Raw genomic sequence first — 20,429 nt, forward strand, 5'->3', positions numbered from 1 at the left:
TAAACAAGCCAATTAGATTTCTCCCCTATTGTGACCTCATGTAAGAAGAGCCCCTCCCCTTGTCTGAAGGGCGTGATTCAGCAGTAGCTCATTTACATAGACACTGAAACAACACTTTTGGAGATTTAGGGATGCACTATTTAAGCTGTAGCATTAACACACACACACACACATACACACATTTCTCTGGTGGAGCTCTGAGACCTGGTGAGACCTGGTGGTGTTAACCACTGTTAAAGAAATACTCGACCTTTAATATAAACCTGTGGATTGTAGCTGCCGTACTGTCAGAGCTGCTTTTAGAGAACATAAATCAACTCTTTCTGACCAATTAGGATCCAGGATCAACTGGTGTAAATATGTTTCCCATCTTTTACAGTACAGCATCATTTTCACCAAAACACTGTTGATGTTTTTCCTGAGTTGCACTAAGAGTGGATACGATATAAGAGACGATATTAAAATCAATATCAGAGCTGTATTTAATGTCAAACTGAAAAGAATTTATTCCCTGTATATTTTTTTATGTGTTGTAGGAAGAAATGCTGCGGAGGCTTTAAGTTCGTCCTGGGCCAGTGTATTCCTGAAGGTACGAACGCTGGCTCACTTTGCTTTTCCTTCTCTATCAGTCTCCTCTTTCTCTCTCTCTCTCTCTCTCTAGATCATGCGTCCCACCAGGTTGATTTTTTTTTTTTCCATTCCTATTTCTCCCATCTGTCCCTAACTCTTTCTTTCTTTCTATATGATTAACATCAGGTTGTGTTCAGCTCTACAAATGATCAGACGTACATTGGCGCGTTCTCTTTAGATCCCATTCAGAGATTTTCGAGGTTGAAACCACAAACAGGATTTCAGCCATAAAACGTCAGAGGAAAACCTGGTCCTGAGCCACACTGTGAAGAGTTTTCTGTGTGTGTGCGCTTGTTTTATATGTCTGTATGAGGTAGTTTAGCGGTTATTTTCCGTGTGATTGAGCTGAGACGATGTTTCCTCATCTGATGAGAAACACAGAACTTCGGGAATGTCTCATCAGATCGAAACTTTCTCCTTTTCCTTGATTGTGCAATAAATCGATAAAGAAATCTGCCGTAATTGGAAACTTGCTTAAAATTAGATGCGGTATCAGTTTGTACCGTTGTAGCATTTTTCTATAAACAGCTGTCAGTGTTTTTATAGTAACAAGGAAGAGCGAGATGAAATGATCACAAATTACACATCTGATTTAAATTTCTAATTTTCTTTCTAGAAGAATCTGGACACCTGTTAAGCGCCGAGGCAGGGAGCGAGAGGGACGTTTAAACAAAAAATCTCATCTCATCTTTTATACCGCTTCATCCTGTACTCAGGGTCGCGGAGGTGGAGCTTATCCCAGGAGACTTAGGGCACAAGGCTGGGTACACCCTGGACAGTGTGCCAATCCATCACAGGGCACACACACACACATAATTTGGGAAACAAATTGGCAGATAAATCGGGAGTGTTATTAAAGAAACGCTCCATGAAGGACATGTGGGACACACGAATAGTGATTTATTAAAGTCTAGCGCAGTATACAGTATAAATTGAAGGCGATTAAAGATGTTGATTAAATCGTCTTAATAGGCTGTATGATTTATTTAAAGTTGAAGAACAAATTTAACATCTTAAAAGAATTCATGGAGGTCTGCTCGGTCAGATGTAATCGTCAAATTTATCACCATCGCAATCAAAGAGAGCCTCAGCAAAAATCAGCATGATTAGAGAATCTGCTGTACATGGACACTGATCTGATAAGACGTGCGTTTACATCCTCAAAGCGTTCGATCAGAATTACATCCACAAAGTGGTTCAGAGTGTTTAATCTGCCAGGAATTAACTTCCCCAAACTTGAGGTTAGCTCAGGCTTCTCATCTTTTCCAATAAATCCCACCTTCTGTGTTATGATTGGTTAGAAAAATTTAAAAAGGTTCACACTGAGTTTACTGAACAGGAAATGAAGCAACTGTGGATTTCCCTCCTGGAAACACGTCATATCACCTAATGTTACCCAAACACGCACAGAAAGAATGTTTTTTGTTTGTAAACAATCAGTCAGAGTTTTTACATGGCTAATAATTGGCTATTGAACAGATTATCAAAGGTTTACACACACACACACCTAATTAGGATCGGGCTGTTTCCGATTGTGGTGTTTAACTGATGCATTTTTATTTCATTTGGGCGATTATTTCAATTATTAATGGAATATTAGATTCTGATTGGTTGTTGCTTTTACATTTATCCATTTGGCAGACGCTTTTATCCAGCGCAAATCACAAGAAGTGCTTTTAAGTTTCCATCACTAGACAGATCCTAACACTAGTTAGTAACCTAGTAACCAGTCAGGTTTTTTTTTTTTTCTTTTTGTGATTTTACCCCAATTATGTTATTATGATCCTTGTCTAAAATCCACCAATAGGAGGTTGAGACAGGGACTTATTAATTAGTAATTAAAAGATTATTATTTAAAGATTATTGTGCTGCATTGTTTTTTTAGTGACCTTCTTGTTTCGTGTTCGGAATCTGCAGCAGTGTGCCTTCACCCCCTCACCAAACCCACAAACTCCCCCTCAGCCATACTGGGGCATTTAGCTTATTTTATTTGTTCTCAGTTTAATTATACAGTGGAACCTTGTAAGTCGGTCTGCGAACATTTTGCAAGACAAGCAAAAAAATAATGAATACATATTGACTTGTTAAACGAGCGAGGTCTTGATATATGAGTACTGTAGTACAGATGCGCTTTGTCTGCCGAGCGTCACGTGATTACAACTGAGCAAATGGTTCTTCTCTCTCTCTTGTGCTGTGGGATTGTGGGTAATCAAAAAAGTAAAAGCTTTAAGAATTGTAGTTATTTAAAAATCCACAGGTAAAAAAACATTAAAATGTTTTAAAAAGAAAGGTAAACAAACGCATGATGTTTCTGAAGATAGTGAGTGATGTTATTAAATAATCGTGTTCATAAGGTTGGCCAACATATTTATGACGATAATTTTTACTACAATCAGCAGACCTTTGCTGTATGTATACTGTAATAATTGCTAATGAATAGAAAAGAAAGACTCTTGACGTTGATAAAAAGTTGTGATTTTCTTACATCGAACACCTTTATCACTCAGTCTGATATAGAATTGGAGCTAGATCTCACAGCGTGACGAGTAATATTAACATCTTCACGATCGCAAATTACCAGTGTTTAGGAGATAAGGAGATCGCCATTCATTTGCAACATGTGGAACCTGTAACACTTTTTCATATAAAAATTGTCCTGGCATTTTATACTGTACAATGTTAATAACATTAATCATTTTTTTTTTTTTTTTTTTTTAGGATAAAAAAACCATAACAATGTCATTTTATTATGTGCTGTTTATTTGTGTTTGTTTTTATATGTGTGTGTGTGTAGATTACGACGTGTGTGCCGACGCCCCCTGTGAGCAGCAGTGCACAGATCATTTCGGTCGCGTCGTCTGCACGTGTTACCCCGGTTACCGCTACGACCGAGATCGCCATAGAAACCGACAGAAACCCTACTGCTTAGGTGAGTCACGGAAACGACAGAAAGTCACGTGGAGCTGTGTGTTTTCAGGAGTTTGGTCAAAAATCATTTTGTTTTGTGTTTGTTTGTTTGTTAGTTTGTTTGTTGTTTTATGGTGGAAGTGCTACTCAAAAAATGACGGTACAGGGCATTGTGTGCATGCTGTTTTAAATAATTTTTTCCCCCTAAATGTTTAGATATTCTTTTTATTTTTTTTTCTTTCCTCCAGACATCGATGAGTGCAGCAGCAAGAATGAGACAGTTTGCTCTCAAATCTGCATCAACACTCCGGGCAGCTACAAGTGCGACTGTGAGACGGGTTTCTACCTGGAGGAGGACGGCAAGACATGCAGTAAAGGACAAAGAAGTACGCTTCTATAAACACACACACACACACACTTTATACACACAGCCTACACAACACGATAAATTCTATTAAGAACTAATTCGAAATACTCAGCATGTTTGTATAAAACCAATTCGGATTTAAGTTCAGATGTCACTAAATTTCGAACAGAAATGCAAATTCTGCCATGGTAGAAATCTTTATCCACATGACAGGTAACTTAGCAAAACCATGGTTGTTATGGTAACGTATCTCAAACCTGATTACTGATATTTTGGTTTATTGGTTAACTTGTGACAAATGCTAGCTAGTATCAGCAGCTTAGCTCATTTGTTAATGATAAAGAATAGAGGATGAAGTCCTGAATCTCTCTCAAGCTGGTTTACAATGATGGTAAAGTTACAGCATAGAGATGTCTATCTATCTATCTATCTATCTATCTATCTATCTATCTATCTATCAGATACAAACAGATAAAATTATAGCAGATAAAAGTCACCATGTGAATTGAACTAAGCGAATAGTTAGGAGATCTTTATTGGATGATTACTACAGTGATTAATGCGGTTCAGCGGCAACAAGTGATTAAACCCTAACTGATCCAGTGAGGAGCTTCTCATTTCTTAAACAACCATGTCGGAATGATCCTGTGGGCGGGGCAAAGGTGATACTGTGTTATAGAAGAGACAAATTGTTCTGCATCAGGCAAAGAATACAACTAAGGAAATTACTGAAACTACTAAAATTGGGTTAAGAACTGTTAAAAAACGAATATTAAAACCTGGAAGGATAGTGATGGACCATCATCTTCAAAAAGAAGAAAAAAAAATGTGGAATGATCGTGAAAGTTTTGTGTAATCAAATATTTGAATAAATAACGCTTAGGCAGGAGTCCGACTCTCCCATCAATAATATGAGACTGTGGAGAGAAATAAATGTGATTCTGGGCTGATATTAATGTTGTGATGTTGCATGAGCTTACTGTATCTACACGATGCCTCGGCCGTAATCAAAGCAAAAGGCAGTTCAATAAAATATTATGAAAAAGGGATTTTTAATTTTTTTTTTTGCCAGTGAATATTGATCTTTTCATTAAAATACTTTACTCATCAAAACTATTTAAAATAAATGATTAATGATGATGATGATTATGATTAATAAAAACCTGATTTAAATTTTTGTTTGTCATTTATAATAATTTCTTCTAAAACTTCCTTTTCATGGACTTCTCACATACACATTTTAAAATTCTCAGAAAACAGGTGGAGGGAAAGCCTTCCTTGCCCTCCTCTTTCTCTCTTTTCTCATGCCCTTCCTCTCCTCCCTCTCTCTCTCTCTCTCTCTGCTACATTTGCACTGCTGCACAAACACGCCCGTCCCTGTGTACACCGTCACATTAATAGAGCATCAACTTCAGAGTCGCATCACCTGGTAATCATTAACCCTCTCCTTTCACTTTCTGTTCAAATACGCCCCCCCTACTGCTCCGGTCTGGTTCCCACACACACACACACACACACACACACACACAGCAGGTCCGGGATTTTTAATGAAGCGGTGAGTTGCTAAAACGCTCTCTGAAGGTCATCATGCGTTCTTCTCTCTCTCTCTCTCTCTCGTGTGTGTGTGTGTGTGTGTGTGTGTGTGTGTGTGTCCCTGTGTGAGCCGAGAAACACTTTCACACTCTGATACGTGAAGCAAAATCGTAAATCACTTTGTTCTTTCTCTGTTTTTAATGCAATCCTTTAGGAATCTTCATATTGTCCCCTAACATGTCTTCAATTACGCAACTTGTCCTCTCTCACTGTGCTGATATTTTATCAGCTGTTACACTTTAACACTTTACATCAGTAACGATCAACTGTTTATGTTTAAAACTCAAAATGATGTTCGTAATCATGTTTCATACGCTGTTTTGAAGTTCGAACACAAGCCAAACGAGGAAGGTTGATAAAAGGAAGATAAAACCACATGATATTTAAGTCAAAATAATGAGATGTCGAAAAATCACTTCAACATCTTTATTAAACCTCGCTTGATTTTATTAACTCTAAACCAGATCTATAAATGTTGCCCAAAACGTTTCCTATCTTTCCTTCATTCCTGACGAATCCTTCTCATGTTATCTCTCATGTTATCCTTTTATACCTCCGAGCTTCCTGCGTCCTCCCGGGCCGCTCGCTGATCCGTTACTCTGCTAATGAGTCCGAGCAGCGCTGCGTTAGCATGAACTTTAAACAGCCTCTCGTGTTACTCCATCAGGCTGCTTCCTCTTTTCTGGGTCAGTTAGGGACACACACGATGATGATGACGATGATGATGATGACGATGATGATGATGATGATGATGATGATGATGATAATGATGATGTGCAAGTGCCATCATCAATAAGCATTCACATTCCACATGTGAGCAACATGACCTTCCAGACCACTGAGTTTATCAGGGAGTGAACGGATATGTGTGTGTGTGTTTGTGTGTGTGTGTGTGTGGGTGTGGGTGTGGGTGTGTGGAGGGGGGTTATCAGGTCAGTCCCGTTCCCTCTAAATGGATGGGAGGTTGAAGGATGTAAGCTTTTAGCACTTTTCCTGCACATCATTATATTCTTTGAGGGTAACTCACTGACGAGTGTAATTCAGTCCTGAGATGGACATATGAATATGACATTAAGTTAAAGAAGTACGGAGAAGACTTTCTACCTTGGTCGTGTCCAAGCACGAGTGAACCACTGGGATAAGTGCATTGGTGTACAACAAAAGTCCCGGTTTGACTCGAACGCTCCTTGCACGTCTCGCACACCCTTTACACAAGATTCACTGATTTTTGGTTTCATCATGCTGTGCGGAAAATTAACAGCAGACTTAAAATATTAAAGTAAATCATTCTAGTCATTTTTAGAAGTTTTTAAATCATCTCCTAAAAAAAAAAAAAAAAAAAACTCTTTTTTGGTTAGTATTTTCTAGCCCTGATTTTTTTTCCCTGAATATAAAGCAGTGTGTTTGTGTTTTAAAGCTAAACATCCAGACGGTATAAATCTGGCAATATCAAAGATGTTTCTAAAAAAGAAGTTTTAGGGTCATGAGGATGTTTGGATGTTTTTTATTTCCTATAATTCCCACATAATTATGGAATCTGAGGGAGTTTTTCTTGCCACGTCGCCCTCGGCTCATCAGGAACAACCTGACCTGATTATGATTTATACAGACTTCCTCACACATTTCATATTCATTTCTTTGATTTTCTTTTGTTTCTGTGAAGCTGCTTTTGCGACAATGACCACTGTCAAATAATTTCTATTATTTTATTTATTTATTTATTTATTTATTTATTTTCAGATCCTCTCTTTGAGAAGTCTGATAACGTGATGAAAGCGGGAACCTGCTCAGCCACGTGTGAAGACTTTCATCAGATTAAATTAAACGTGTTTCAGCTCAAGCAGAAGGTATGTAACACGTGACACAGAGACGTTACTTTACATTAAATTCCGTTAAGTGCTTGGTGAAGAGGGACATCAGAGCAGAAACGGTTTAAACATTTTTAACGGTTTAAAGTTTATAGATTTAAGTGAAACGCTGCGGTTTGTTTTACGTTATTAATACGTGGCTGTTTAAAGCTCAGTAAACGTCTAATAAGGCTCGGTGAACAGGTACGTTACAGACCCGATACAGGACCTCAGGGAGGAACGGGGAGTTTATACGCTAATAAAACATGATTGAAGTGACCTGTAGACGCACAGCTTGCCCTCCGCCTGCCCTCCACCTGCCCTCTGCGTGCCCTCTGCGTGCCCTCTACATGCCCCCTCCTCAGCGACTCGCTCCTCATTCAGCTCTCAGCCAGAAACAGCATGATGGATGGATTATTAATGTGGGTATGCAGAAAGAGAGAGAGAGAGAGAGAAGGAGAAATCAAAGGGCGAGAGCGAGAGAACCCTGTCAGAGAGCGCATGATAAAGGGAGCCAGAAAAACATAAAAGCAAAAAAAAAATTTAGAGCCTGAAACAGAGAACCTGAAGGACTGACTAGCAGAGCGAGATTGAGAGACACAGTTATACAGATAGACAGAAAGAGAAGCAAATAGACAAGGTGACTGATATATAGATAATAATAGAAGGAATAGAGAGACAGACAGAAACGAAGAAACAGACAAAGTGACTGGGAAAGGGAGACTGAGAGACAGACAGAAAACAGAGTATATTAGACAGATAACCAGACAGACAGATAAACTATATGATATAATAACAAATAGAAAGACAGAAGATAAGAAACAAACAAGACAAACAGTATGACATAGACAGACACACTGATATACAGACAGAGAATAGATGATGGATAGGTGATGGATAGAGAAATTAGGAATCAGAGACAGAGAGACTTGCAGACAGACAGATGATGTAAAAGAGTATAGTAGACAGACAGACATGCAGACAGAAACGTAAAAAGATGGAGACTGTGCGACTGAGTATGATAGACAAACAAACAGAGTAACAGAGAGTATGATAGACAAACAGAAACAGAGTGATAGACACAGAAAGATATAAAGGTGAAGTAAGAGAGAGAGAGAAAGAGAGAAAATAATAGACAGACAGTGACAGGGAGATTAAGAATGAGAGAAAGAGGGTTAGAGTATAAAGATGTAGACTGTGAGACTGGATGTGATAGACAGAAACAAAGAGAAACAGAGAGTATGAGAAATAGAATATGACAGACAGACAGACAGAGTAAAGGTACTGCAGAGAGCCCGACAGAGAAACGGGATGTATGACAGAGAGAGAGACAGAGTAACAGAGAGTATGATAGACAGACAAACAGACAGACAGAGAAATAGAGAGTATGGTAGACGGACTGAGAAACAGAGAGTATGACAGACAGACAGAGTGATGGATACGATGATCGACTCCTCGTTAGCATGTAAACGCTGCCTTTAGCTAACAAACGTGGTATAAAGGCAGCGTGCGGGACAGACAGACAGACACTGAGGTTCTGTTTAACGTGTTTTCACTAACACAGTCCCCTGCAGCAGGCAGGCAGCTCGAGGTGAACCTGGATACTCGACTCCTTCCTGATGTGTTACTGTAGCTTATTATTAGCCTCATAGCTTCAAACTTTACACACCAAACACGTCCCGCTCGATCGTCTGCGTTTGCTGTAAAGTGGACGTGTTGTGCGATTACTTCAGCTTGTCGAGAACCCCTCATTTTGTGTTTGTCATTAGTCGTGAGCGATTTTGCTCAAAAAACACGTCGCGGGTTCGACACGCGGACCATGGGAAATACAGGAAGTGAATGACGCTCACCAGACTCCGTTTCTAAAAATCTGTACAAAAAAAAAAAACTCCAAAGCAAATTCCAAATGGATTTTAAATTGCTCATGAATCCAGACGCTCACAGATTTATGTGTGAAGCCCGAGGCTACGTTTGCCGTGTGAGCGCTAGCCGGTGTGTGCTCTCGGGGTCACGTGTGTGTGTGTGTCGCGTTGTCTGAGGCTCCGGGGTTCGGCAGGTAATGGATACTTCCCTCACACGCTGAGAGCGAGGCTTTGAAGTGCAGCTCAGTGGAACACAGCACTCGTAAAGCGAGTGTACTGATGTGTAGACATGGACATGCATTACTCAGGACTCGCCGCTCGCACATGTTACAGCTTATGGATCTGATTACATGCTAAAGGTTAGCTCGGACTCGCGCTCTCTCCCTCGCTATTCTCTATTAGTCATGCCATCCTGTCAGGACACTCAACATTTTGGCTTTTCATCCCTGTTGATTTTTTCTTTCTTTTTTGACATCTCTATTCGGGTTCGACGTGTGCAACGTTTGAAAATATCTAAAACATTTAGTTGAAACGTTCAACAACAACGCTAATGCTAATTTTAGCTAATACTAGAAAGAACCAGACAGTTTTATTATGCAACCAAATTAGCTAGTTACATGAAAACAGCTACTGCGATGCTACTAAATTGCAGCAAAGCTACTAGCGTTGGTATTTATAGCTAGCTATTTCCCAATATAAAGGTTTGGGGCTAAGGCTAGGACAGTGTTGCCAACTATTTTCAACGGAAAGTAGCTAAAGTCTGCTCGAAAAGTCGCCAAATGTCGCTAGATGACGTCATGCGTATATTTGCATATTGATGACGTAATTACGTCGTATTTGCATTTTGCGTGTTTTCCCTAATCCTTCCTCATGTGTCCAATATAATTATGAACTTAAGCTTTGTAACAGTGAGTAATATAAGTGCATCGGAAGAAAAAATAAATAAATAAATAAATAAGAAAAAAAAAAAGAAAATGGTCAAATTAAATAGTTTTATTTCAAGCAAAGGAGAAGCAGGTAAGTGATAGGTCCGTTGCCACAACCTTTTTTTACATGTGCAGCTCATTCACATCCATGTTAGCTGCTGTACAGTCACGGGAATATGCTGCTCCTTTCAGCCGGAGCTAGCACTCACTGAGCAGACACAGGGAGATGAGTAACTGTACCGGGAAAGCAAGACCTCGTGCTTACAAGACAGTATTGGCGACATTTGGAAACTTGCTAAGGTTTGTCCAAAAGTTGCTAGATTTGTCACTAGGCACTTAAAAAAAAAAAAAAAGTCGTCAAGGCGGGATCACTTAATGGCAGATTTGCGCATGGGCAATTTATTTGGGGGGGTTGTTGTCTGTGAGTGCTTTGGGACGGGGGAGGGGCCGCAGCTGCTGTGGCAAGTTGAGAAGAGTCAGTACAGACACATCAGAGTCTCCAAAAGTCTCCAGTAACACAAGAAAAAGTCGCCAGATTTGTCGCTAGTCGCTTTTTTAAAAAATTGTCGCTAGAGGGATTTGAAAAGTCGCTAAATATAGCGACAAAGTCGCTAAGTTGGCAACACTGGGCTAGGCTAATGATCGTGCTGCTTCACCAAATGCAAAAGCAGATAGAGGACAAAACAATGGTATCTTCTGCCGAATGTTTGTTCCTTGAAGCGTTAGCAGGATCAATCTGTAAAAACGAATCAGTGCTGTCCTCCATGCAGATGTCCATGCTGGTGAGCAACACTGAGATCAACAAGCAGATGACCAGTGAGAAGATGCTGACAGCACATTCGTTCCTGCCTGGACCTCCAGGACAACCAGGACCTCCTGGTGAGCTTTATCATTTTGACACACTCTACCATATTTCCGTTTTGCTATTCGATGTCATGCCTTGACGTTTATCCCAGACAGTTATTTCTTTTCTCCGGGCATATTGCTAGCTAAACATGTTGTTAGAAAGGTGTTTTTGAGCTTTCATGTTGGATATTTGTTAAATAAATGTTCTTCTGACCTCAACCGCTTAAACATCTAACAAACTACATGACTTCCTCTCATATCGAAAGCTCGAGTTCACGTTAAGTTGCATGTTAGCGCACCATAAATCAGCGCGCACTGCACTTCTCTAGTTACCTGATGATTCGAGATTTTCCCCTTTGCAAGGTTTTCACCTGTTTCCTCTTATAAGGAGAGAAATCTGGGAGATCTGCATCCGTCCTCAAGTGCAGACATTGGACCTCGAAGTGGTGTATGATTTCATAGTAACCAAAAATTACAACTCAGGGCATAACAATTACAGCCCAAGTTCTTGACCTGCAATTTTATTCAAACCCAGACTTGAAAACTTCTGGAACTGATTTTATTACCATTCAGGGAGATGTTAGATGTCTGCCGTGCTTGACATCGAGATTGTATGAAACAATATTTTACGCTCAAGTTACGCTTTTCCCAGCTCGGTTAGCCTAAATGCTATGGTTATGCTAGTCATGTAGTATTACAGAATGTTATTTTGACAACTTGTTTCACTTGTCATATCTGTTATGCCATTCTCTCTCTCTCTCTCTCTCTCTCTCTCTCTTTTAGGGGTTCCTGGTCCTAAAGGTTCTCCTGGACCCCCTGGGAGAGCTGGCGGTCCAGGGCTACCTGGTCCTCGGGGTGCAATGGGGCCCATGGGTCCCTCACCGGACCTCACACACATCAAACAGGGCCGACGTGGACCAGTGGTGAGACTCTACACACTATGACGTACACAGAAACAATTCCATGACATACTGTAATATGAGGACCTGGTCATGTTGTGTTTTAATTAAAAAATTAATTTCAGAGAGGAGATAATGAATCCTTTAAAATGTCACGAAAAAGAATCAAACTGAAACACAAATTAATAAAAATAAGAAATATAATTTTTAGACATGAAATGATAATAGAAACATAATTATATACTGTATATATAATGCTTAATACTAAATGATTAAGTAAAGTTAAATAAAATTTTATTTTTAAGATGAATAGATCATAAGTTTTGAGGTTTGTGTTCAAAGATTCATAAATTTTTAATCAAAAGGATTAAAGTACAAGTACCATCATAGTTTCTAAACTTAGGGCTCACATTTTGGTTTGTGGCCTGAACCTTAATTTAAGTCTTTAAAGTTTTTGATTTGTAACAACACCAATTTAAAGTTTAAGTTGCATGACATTAACCTTGCAGTCCAGGTCAAAATGTGAGTCCTGTGCTTTCAAGTTGATGTAGAAGTCTTAAGCTTTAGAAAGTCATGTTGAGTTACGGATCATAACCTTTTGAATTAAAAGTCTGAATGAAATTTCAGGCCACAAACTCTAAAGTTTTGATTTGAGTTGTGAGTCAGAAGCTTTTAAGCAAAGTTAAATTTTTTAAGCAATTCAACATGTGAGTCTTGGACATTGAGGTACGAGTCAAACTGTAAGTCATAGACATTGAAGTATGACGGAGTATGTGGCTTTAAAGTATGAATCAGTATATGAGTCATAGACTTTAAAGTGCGAGTCATAATCTTTTCATTTAACGGATACTATAAAAGTATAGTACAGTAGTAAACTATAATGTTTAAGTTGAGTTGTGAGTCATACGCTTTGATGTCTGAGTTAAAATATGAGTCATAATAATGAATGAGTCATTCAAAGTCCACATCAGAGTATGAGTCATAAATAAGCGACAGTGCTAACCACTACACCACCATGCTGCTATAGTAAATAATAATAATAGTAAACTTTAATTTTATATTATAGATTCATGCTGGGATCAGTCAATCATGTGCTTATTCCTTCAATAAGGAATCAAGAAAGTGCTGACACTGGAGACTCCTTCCATTAATGTTAATAAACACGCTATTACAGAAAAACAATCAGAATTGAGGATGCAACAACTCTGTGGTCTAAATGATTTACATTAATCTTTTTAATGATATGTCACAGTGAAGACTAAAGACAGACATCAGGTTGTTATCTCAATAGTCCTCCAATAAAGTGTCCCGCATAGAAGCGTCCCGCATCGGAGTGTCGGCTTTGTGAGTTCTGAAATCAAAGCCGGGTTTGTGAGAGCCGCAGGTGTCCAGCTCACCATCAGGTCGAGTTTAGATCTCTGACCTTCACTGACCCTCTGGATGGAAAACCGCTGCAGCTGCAGAGGAAAAACTGGAGCAGAACCCCAGCACTTTCCCTCCGCAGGCCTGCTCCTCATGTCCGACGGAGTGTGAAATGCCACAATAAACCCATTATAGTGCAGGAACGATGTGTGCCGCTGCTGCTTTATTTCTTGATTTTACGTTCTGTGTCGGAGAAACCGATTTAAATATGTTGGTATGGAAAAGTAAAGTGACCCAGAATCAGTCCAGTGTCATCTGTCTGTAACACACACACACACACACACATACACACACACACATACACACTACATGCTGGGTTTCTGTTCAAACGTTTCATGAAGTTGAAAGAAGTAGATACAATGTGTCGTTGTTAAATGTTGTTAATACTAAAATAAATAAATGTATTATAGGTTTTATTATTACATTTACATTTGCTCATTTGGCAGACACTCTTATCCAGAGTGTCTTACACTGGGTTTCTAGGTTACTAGGATTTTTATCATAATAAATTTTATAAAAAATACTAATAATTTATTATCATTTATTTATTAGTTGTTTATTATTATTATTATTATTATTATTATTATTATTATTACATTTATGTATTAGATTGTGTTTAAAATAGTTAATTGGTAATTTATTTTTTCACTATTATTATTATTATTATTATAGTAATTAATTAGTAATTGTTTATGATTATGTTTTAACAGATATATTATTGTTGTGTTTTAGCATATATATTGTTTATATCAATTGCTTTAAATTACTTACATGGTATTATTATTATTAGTTATTTATATTTCTTTTTTATTTTCTTCATTATTATTATTATTATTATTTTTATTATTAGATAGATGGTTACTGTTACTCCTGTCATTACTCAGTAATTATTTACAAAGTTAAATAACTAATATGTTAGTCCTGCATGTGTCATGGAGTTCTGTTGTGATGTCGACTGCCTGGCCAAAAAAGATTTAGTCATTTCAGAAGGGTAAATTATTTGGGCAACATCAAGCAAAGAAAACAACTTAATGTAATTTAACTCATTGGTATTGGGTTAGGAACTCTTCAGTTCAAACCAGAGCAGTGTTTAAAAGTGACAGTAAGAGCATTTTCAAACACACACACACACACACACACACACACACACAATATGATAAGCACTCACAGGATTGGGACTAAACAGTTGTGTGTCCATAAGAAAACCACTTGTTATCGAGACTCATCAGAAAAAAAGGCCTAGACTCAGGTCTAGACTCAGTAACGTTATGGGGCAATAAAATGAAGTCAGCTGACCACCTGAATGTACTGAACCACGACGTTATCACATCTATGGAGGGTTTCTTTCTCGATGGCACAGCCGTATTCCAGGATTTAATGCGTGTAAGAGCGGCTCTGGGAGCACGAGGAATCATTTTTACGTATGAACTGGATGCCAGAATGTGTGTGTAATCAGAGTTAAAGGTGACTAAATGAAATCTTGGAGTGTGTGATATATTTTGGACAGGCAGTGTATTTTAATATATTGTGTGTTATGTGAAGTGTGTATTTAACATTGTGTGTGTATCTATGTGTAGGGTCCTCCCGGTGCTCCAGGCAGAGACGGCATGAAGGTACTATATGTGTGTGTGTGTGTGTGTGTGTGTGTGCGTGTGTGTTTTCAGCTCCCCTGGAGTCCTATCAATAATAAAATAAAAAAAATGACACACATAACAAAAGAAAAATCTTTGTGTGTGTGTGTGTGTGTGTGTGTGTGTGTGTGTGTGTGTGTGTGTGTGTGTGTGATTAAACTGTAAGATTCCAGCAGTTGAAACGGAATGTTGTTTTGTTTCATTTGTAAGCCAAATATTTCTCAAGTTTTATTTGAATGAGTCACACTCACTCACACACACACAAAACAATGCTAATGTGGCGCAGATTTTATTACCCCAGCTTTAAAGCTGTAACGACAGACTGTTATACAATACTTATAGAAGAGTCAAGAAAAATCAGCCGTGCTTAAAAACACAGCAACGTTAATACACAATATTAAAACACTTCAGGAGAGAAGTATTTTATATTATAAGTAAGAATAATTAGACATATGTACATACTGCCTAACAAATTTTCCATTTTTTGGTGGGTTTTTTTGGCAATTTGTACAAAATTTTGTGAAGACATAGCACCGTGGGTCCCAAGAATGCTATCAAGGACGGTAGCAAGAAGAAAAGGGAGTCGCTTTCAGTTTTGTTTTTAAGCAGCCGGTGCCAAGTGGAATCATAAATTAAGGTTAAGTGAGGTTTATTGTCCATTTATTTCATATTTTACTTTATTTTCCTAATGTTTTGATTGTTTTTATATGCAAAAAAACATGGCTGGAACGGATTATCTTCAGTTACAACATTTCCTATAGGAAAAAGTGTTTCGCCCTACGAACTTGACTCCGGAACAAATTTAATTCGTATGCCGAGGTACTGCTGTACTTAAGTCACCGACAAACTTTTAGTCACGATTTCACGACGCTGATTTGCCATCATTTTGTCTCTAGACACGTTGTTTTTTTTATGTTACTTGGCACGTCTTGGCCACTAGGGGTGCTGTTTAAGAAGGGTGTCTGGGCCAAATTAATAAAGCGATTTATTAGGTGATTCATAACTGGTCATCTTTAAGTGTATGATTTATAGTGTTTCTTATTTTAATAAAATACTGTACGTTATGTAGCATCAGCTCCAAAAATATTGGCACCCTGGTTTGTTTTATATTATTTCTGAATAATGTGGCCTCACATAAAAGTTTAATTTCTGCTATTCCCAGAAGCTAAGTAATCACTAACTAGTCTTTCCCCAGTATAAACCGCAGTACAAGGTTACCTTCACAACTTTTGAGTGTGTGTTAGTGTAGGTGCACACACACTCAACATTTAGACCCTGTTTGTAGGCAGAAGGTTGCTGTTATGTTTTTCAGCTCCCCAGAGCCGAATTGAGAACATCTGGCCGTGCTGACTGCCCCTGCGCGACCTCACGACCTTTGCTAATCCTTTCACCGAGGTCGAACGTCCATACCATTAACATCGTCATACCTCCACCCAAATGAGCTAGAGCCCAACTCCAAATGGAGCGAGTAGCCAGTGCTGGGATAACAGTCACACACATACTGTATACACACACTTCGTTGGCTTCGTCCTCAGTGTTTAGTGATTGAGATTAAAAAAGCTAAAGCAAGCCAAAGGAAAGAAATACTTTAGAGGGAATTTAAAGCTTGTTTTTGTTTCCCGCGTGACGGCGTAACAATAAGCCATGCTGTACGTCTGCTCCACTGTAATCCTACTAATGTAAATATTTTTTTGGATCCTTCAGGGGGAGAAAGGGGCTCCTGGACCTTCCGGACCTCCGGTAAGAACCTCCCATCGTGCCACCTCTTCTCACCGTGTCTCTCTCCGGTCACCTTTTCTTGTTACCGATATATATCTGTCTCTAGTACCGTTGACCTCTGACCTCTCGATCACACACCATGCCAGCTCTCTACTTCCTGTTTCCGATATTCAAGCCCTTCAGGTCACATTCTGGTATCTGGTGCTTGTGTTTTTCCCTCGTGTCGACTGTAGGACTTTACGCAGATTGCTGTTGAGCTAAAGCGGATTGTGAGAATTTATTTTGGCGCAGAGCAGGTTGGGAGCCAGTGTGACCCCATAAGGACGGAGGTCAAAAGCTCTGCTGGGAGTCGTGACGATCAAACCTTCTATCAGCACGTCGTTAGAGTGTGAGCTACTGCCGTGCGGCCGTATTGAGCGCTGGGGAAAGTTCTAGATGAACTCCTCAAGCAGTCATTAGCTGCTCTGCCAAACATCACAACATTTTTTAGTGCATATTTTAATAATTGCCAAAAATAGAGATGTTGAGTAATGGCTACTGGTACATAATTCTGACAACATGATGTCATTGAAAGAGTGTCGGCCAAACACGGCCACGGGCCGTCGAGATCATCTGCCACTGTACGTAGTGAATAAACGACTAAGTTGTGTTAATCAATGTAACAAAGATGGCCGTCAGGGTCAAAAGTTATCAGGGAAATGGATGCTTTATTTCTTAGTGGATGACAGGATACTTAAACCCATATCCAAAATAAAAACTTAAATGCTAAGCAGTAAGTAAGAAATAAAACACTCCACGTCATGCTGTGTTAGAAAACTAATCAATGATAGTGGTGAACTAAAGCAGAATCGATCATTGATTTCTTATAAGAGTAAATGTTTTATTCCTCTCAAACCACAACACCTTCTCAGCAATTACAATTTTACTGTATTAAACAGACACATCATATTGATTTATCGATTTATTGCTATGTTAAATGTTGAAACGGAGAAACGTCCACAAATCAAGATAGTTTGGTGTAGAAACCTACAGCGTTACCTGTGTTGACACCGGAGACTCCTTCCATCAGTTACTCAAACATTTATGTGCAGAATCAGTGATTAAACATGATTTAATCTGTTCATTATCAATAAAAAGGCCGTACGCATCCCTGTGAACGAGTAGTTTCTATAGAAATAATAAGGTATTAGAGCGAGCGCATTATTACAAACCTGCACTACTGACAGCGCTGCGGTTCTAGAGAATTAATCAACGCCTTGTGTCCAGTCCGAGTGGGTGTTGTAGGGTGTTTAGGATGTCCAGAAGACAGATGTTTTTGTCTCTAGTTTTCCCCTGCAGTGGAGTCAGATGCTACCAGTGCCGAAGTAAGAAGCTGTGGTGATTTGTAACAGAGTTCGTCCAAGAGGTCAAAGGTCAATGGACATTTTCCTGACGAATACACGGCTTTTATTTATGAAGGAGGTTCAGGCAAAGAAATATGGCTCAGGGATGATTTATACGACAACACTGGTTTTTACATTGACTTTTAAATATGGCCTGTGTTGCGTGAAACATATTTAATTATAATTATGATGGAAAGCTTCAGAGATTGAGAACAGATGTGATTTTGGAGATGTTCTAGAGTCTATTCAGCATTACACAGTCCTTATGTCTGCATAGTCATTTAGATTTGCAGCGGTCCAAAGTTGAAAACGGCTAGTACTGTTGGTTTCCTGTTATATATTAGATGCACATTTTCACCTTCAAATCCAACAGTTTTAAAATAACTTTAGTTTAAAAAAAAAAAAATCACTTTACTTTATCAGTAAAAAACATCTAATATTTATGTTGTATTTGTATTGTATGTTGTGCATCTTACTAATGTTAGAATGTGTGTTTAACCGTCAGTGGTGTCAAAAGTATTCACATCCATTACTTGAGTAGAAGTATAGATACTAGGGTTTAAAAAGACTTCTTTAGGAGTTAAAGTATCAACTCAAGCTTTTTACTCAAGTAAAAGTGTAAAAGTACTGGTTTCAAAACTACTTAAAGTATAAAAGTAAAAGTAACGTGAGGGGGAAAAAAGCATTAGGGATAAAAGTTTAGGCTGTGCCACGGGCCTAAATACTGCACTAACACCTCATAAACAAAAAGGAAAATGTGTTGTTGTTTTTTTGTTGTATTTTTTAACAGCCATAGTGATTTGGGATTCTGTATATGACAATTGAAATATATATATATATATATATCATTCCTGTTACCTTCCTCGCTGGTGCTTGGTCTCTTGAGTCTATATCACGGACATCTTCATCTACTTATCACAACCTTATCAACCAAAAGTTGAGCTGGAGTGTGTGACGTGACGTCATGTGCAGGTGCGATGGATCGCGTACCAACCAGTAGGGTGTCGGAATGCTATGTTTATACTTCTCATCCAACCACAATCAAATTCGCTCCATCCGGATGGCGTGATTTATCCGGATGTTTTTTTTGTTTGTCTTTTGAATGATAAGCTGAAATAAAATAGAAGTAACGCGGCTATTTTTAAAATGTAAGGAGTAGAAAGTACAGATAATTGCATGAAAATGTAAGGAGTAGAAGTAAAAAGTCGGCTGAAAAATAATTATTCCAGTAAAGTATAGATACCCAAAATTTCTACTTAAGTAAGGTAGTGAAGTGTTTGTACTTCATTACTTGACACCTCTGTTAATCGTACACTTTAGTTACAGTTGTTCTCTTCTGAAAGTCTCTGAACAAGCGAGAAACACAAAAACGTCCTCTTCTACTTCATCTTGTACATGATGAAGTCCTTACAGATATTTTTTATCAAACATCAGCAAAAAAATTTTAAACTTTCACATACATTGCCATTTGTTATTTTGGTTGTTAGCAAATCAGGGTTTAAGTCGATTGAAGGCACAAGAAGTCTCCATCCCAGGTATTCTTAGAACATGACAAATAAATCAAGATCTAGAACAGAAATAATTTAAAGGTGGTAACTGTGAGGTTTTCGCTGATTTCCCAAAAGTGAAGAAAATTCAGTGATTAAATCCCATGATGCACTTCATTAACCTATCTGGTGTGTTGTACTGTTCAGGGACCTCCAGGATCGTTCGACTACCTCTTACTGCTCTTGGCCGACTTCCGTAATGACATCGCAGAGCTGCAGCAAAAAGTCTTCGGCAAGCAGATTCCGTCCCCCGCCGAGGATTTCTGGAAGGACGCCGTGGACCTCGGCTCCGGAGAGGACTTTAAGTCCAAGGGCCATGTAAGGAGGAAGCGGAAATCACCTGGCGCTTCTGCTGATCCTGACTGGAAGATCTGAGAAGTTTTTATTTACAAAAAAGAAAAAGAAAAGAAAAAGAGTCACAAACTGAAAAGGGTGTAAATAATGTTTATTTAACTGCATACTCTTTTAAGTGAAGCCCTGAATGTATTTCTTTGTATGAAATTCTATTTTTTTAACATAAAAGATGTACATATTTATCACTCTCACAGTCTGAATGAATCGTTTGTAATACAGATAACATTGTGGAGGGTGACCACTTGGGCTTCGATTCATCAGTTTGTTTGCTGCTACAGACGGCCAGTCGTTCAAAAAATATAATCGGTCGTTAGCACCATTTATAATTCATTTAAATGATTCATAAACCCAAACCACTTTTTTGACCTCATTATGTCAGACACGTCATCGTGTCCGATACTACAGATGGCTAGATGTCTGACCGGATCATTTCTTTCCTAGAACACAGATAATATAATGAATAAGGACACTTGGAAGCTGATTCATGATTCATCAGG

At 38.6% G+C, this 20,429-nt stretch overlaps 1 protein-coding gene across 1 annotated transcript in view; it reads left to right on the forward strand.

The window, feature by feature from the left end:
- The window catches only part of ccbe1 (collagen and calcium binding EGF domains 1), a 77,439-nt gene extending 57,319 nt beyond the window's left edge, over positions 1–20,120 (forward strand). The window contains exons 3-11 of the mRNA XM_053479300.1: positions 537–589; positions 3,425–3,559; positions 3,786–3,923; positions 7,238–7,344; positions 10,903–11,011; positions 11,762–11,901; positions 14,877–14,912; positions 16,635–16,670; positions 19,726–20,120. Of these exons, the coding sequence (XP_053335275.1) occupies positions 537–589; positions 3,425–3,559; positions 3,786–3,923; positions 7,238–7,344; positions 10,903–11,011; positions 11,762–11,901; positions 14,877–14,912; positions 16,635–16,670; positions 19,726–19,953 (982 nt within the window). The 3' untranslated portion in view covers positions 19,954–20,120. The remainder of the gene's footprint in view (positions 1–536; positions 590–3,424; positions 3,560–3,785; positions 3,924–7,237; positions 7,345–10,902; positions 11,012–11,761; positions 11,902–14,876; positions 14,913–16,634; positions 16,671–19,725) is intronic.
- The last annotated feature ends 309 nt before the right edge of the window (positions 20,121–20,429 follow it).

The sequence above is a fragment of the Clarias gariepinus genome, chromosome 19 (assembly GCF_024256425.1).
Source record: "Clarias gariepinus isolate MV-2021 ecotype Netherlands chromosome 19, CGAR_prim_01v2, whole genome shotgun sequence".
Taxonomy (NCBI): Eukaryota; Metazoa; Chordata; class Actinopteri; order Siluriformes; family Clariidae; genus Clarias; species Clarias gariepinus.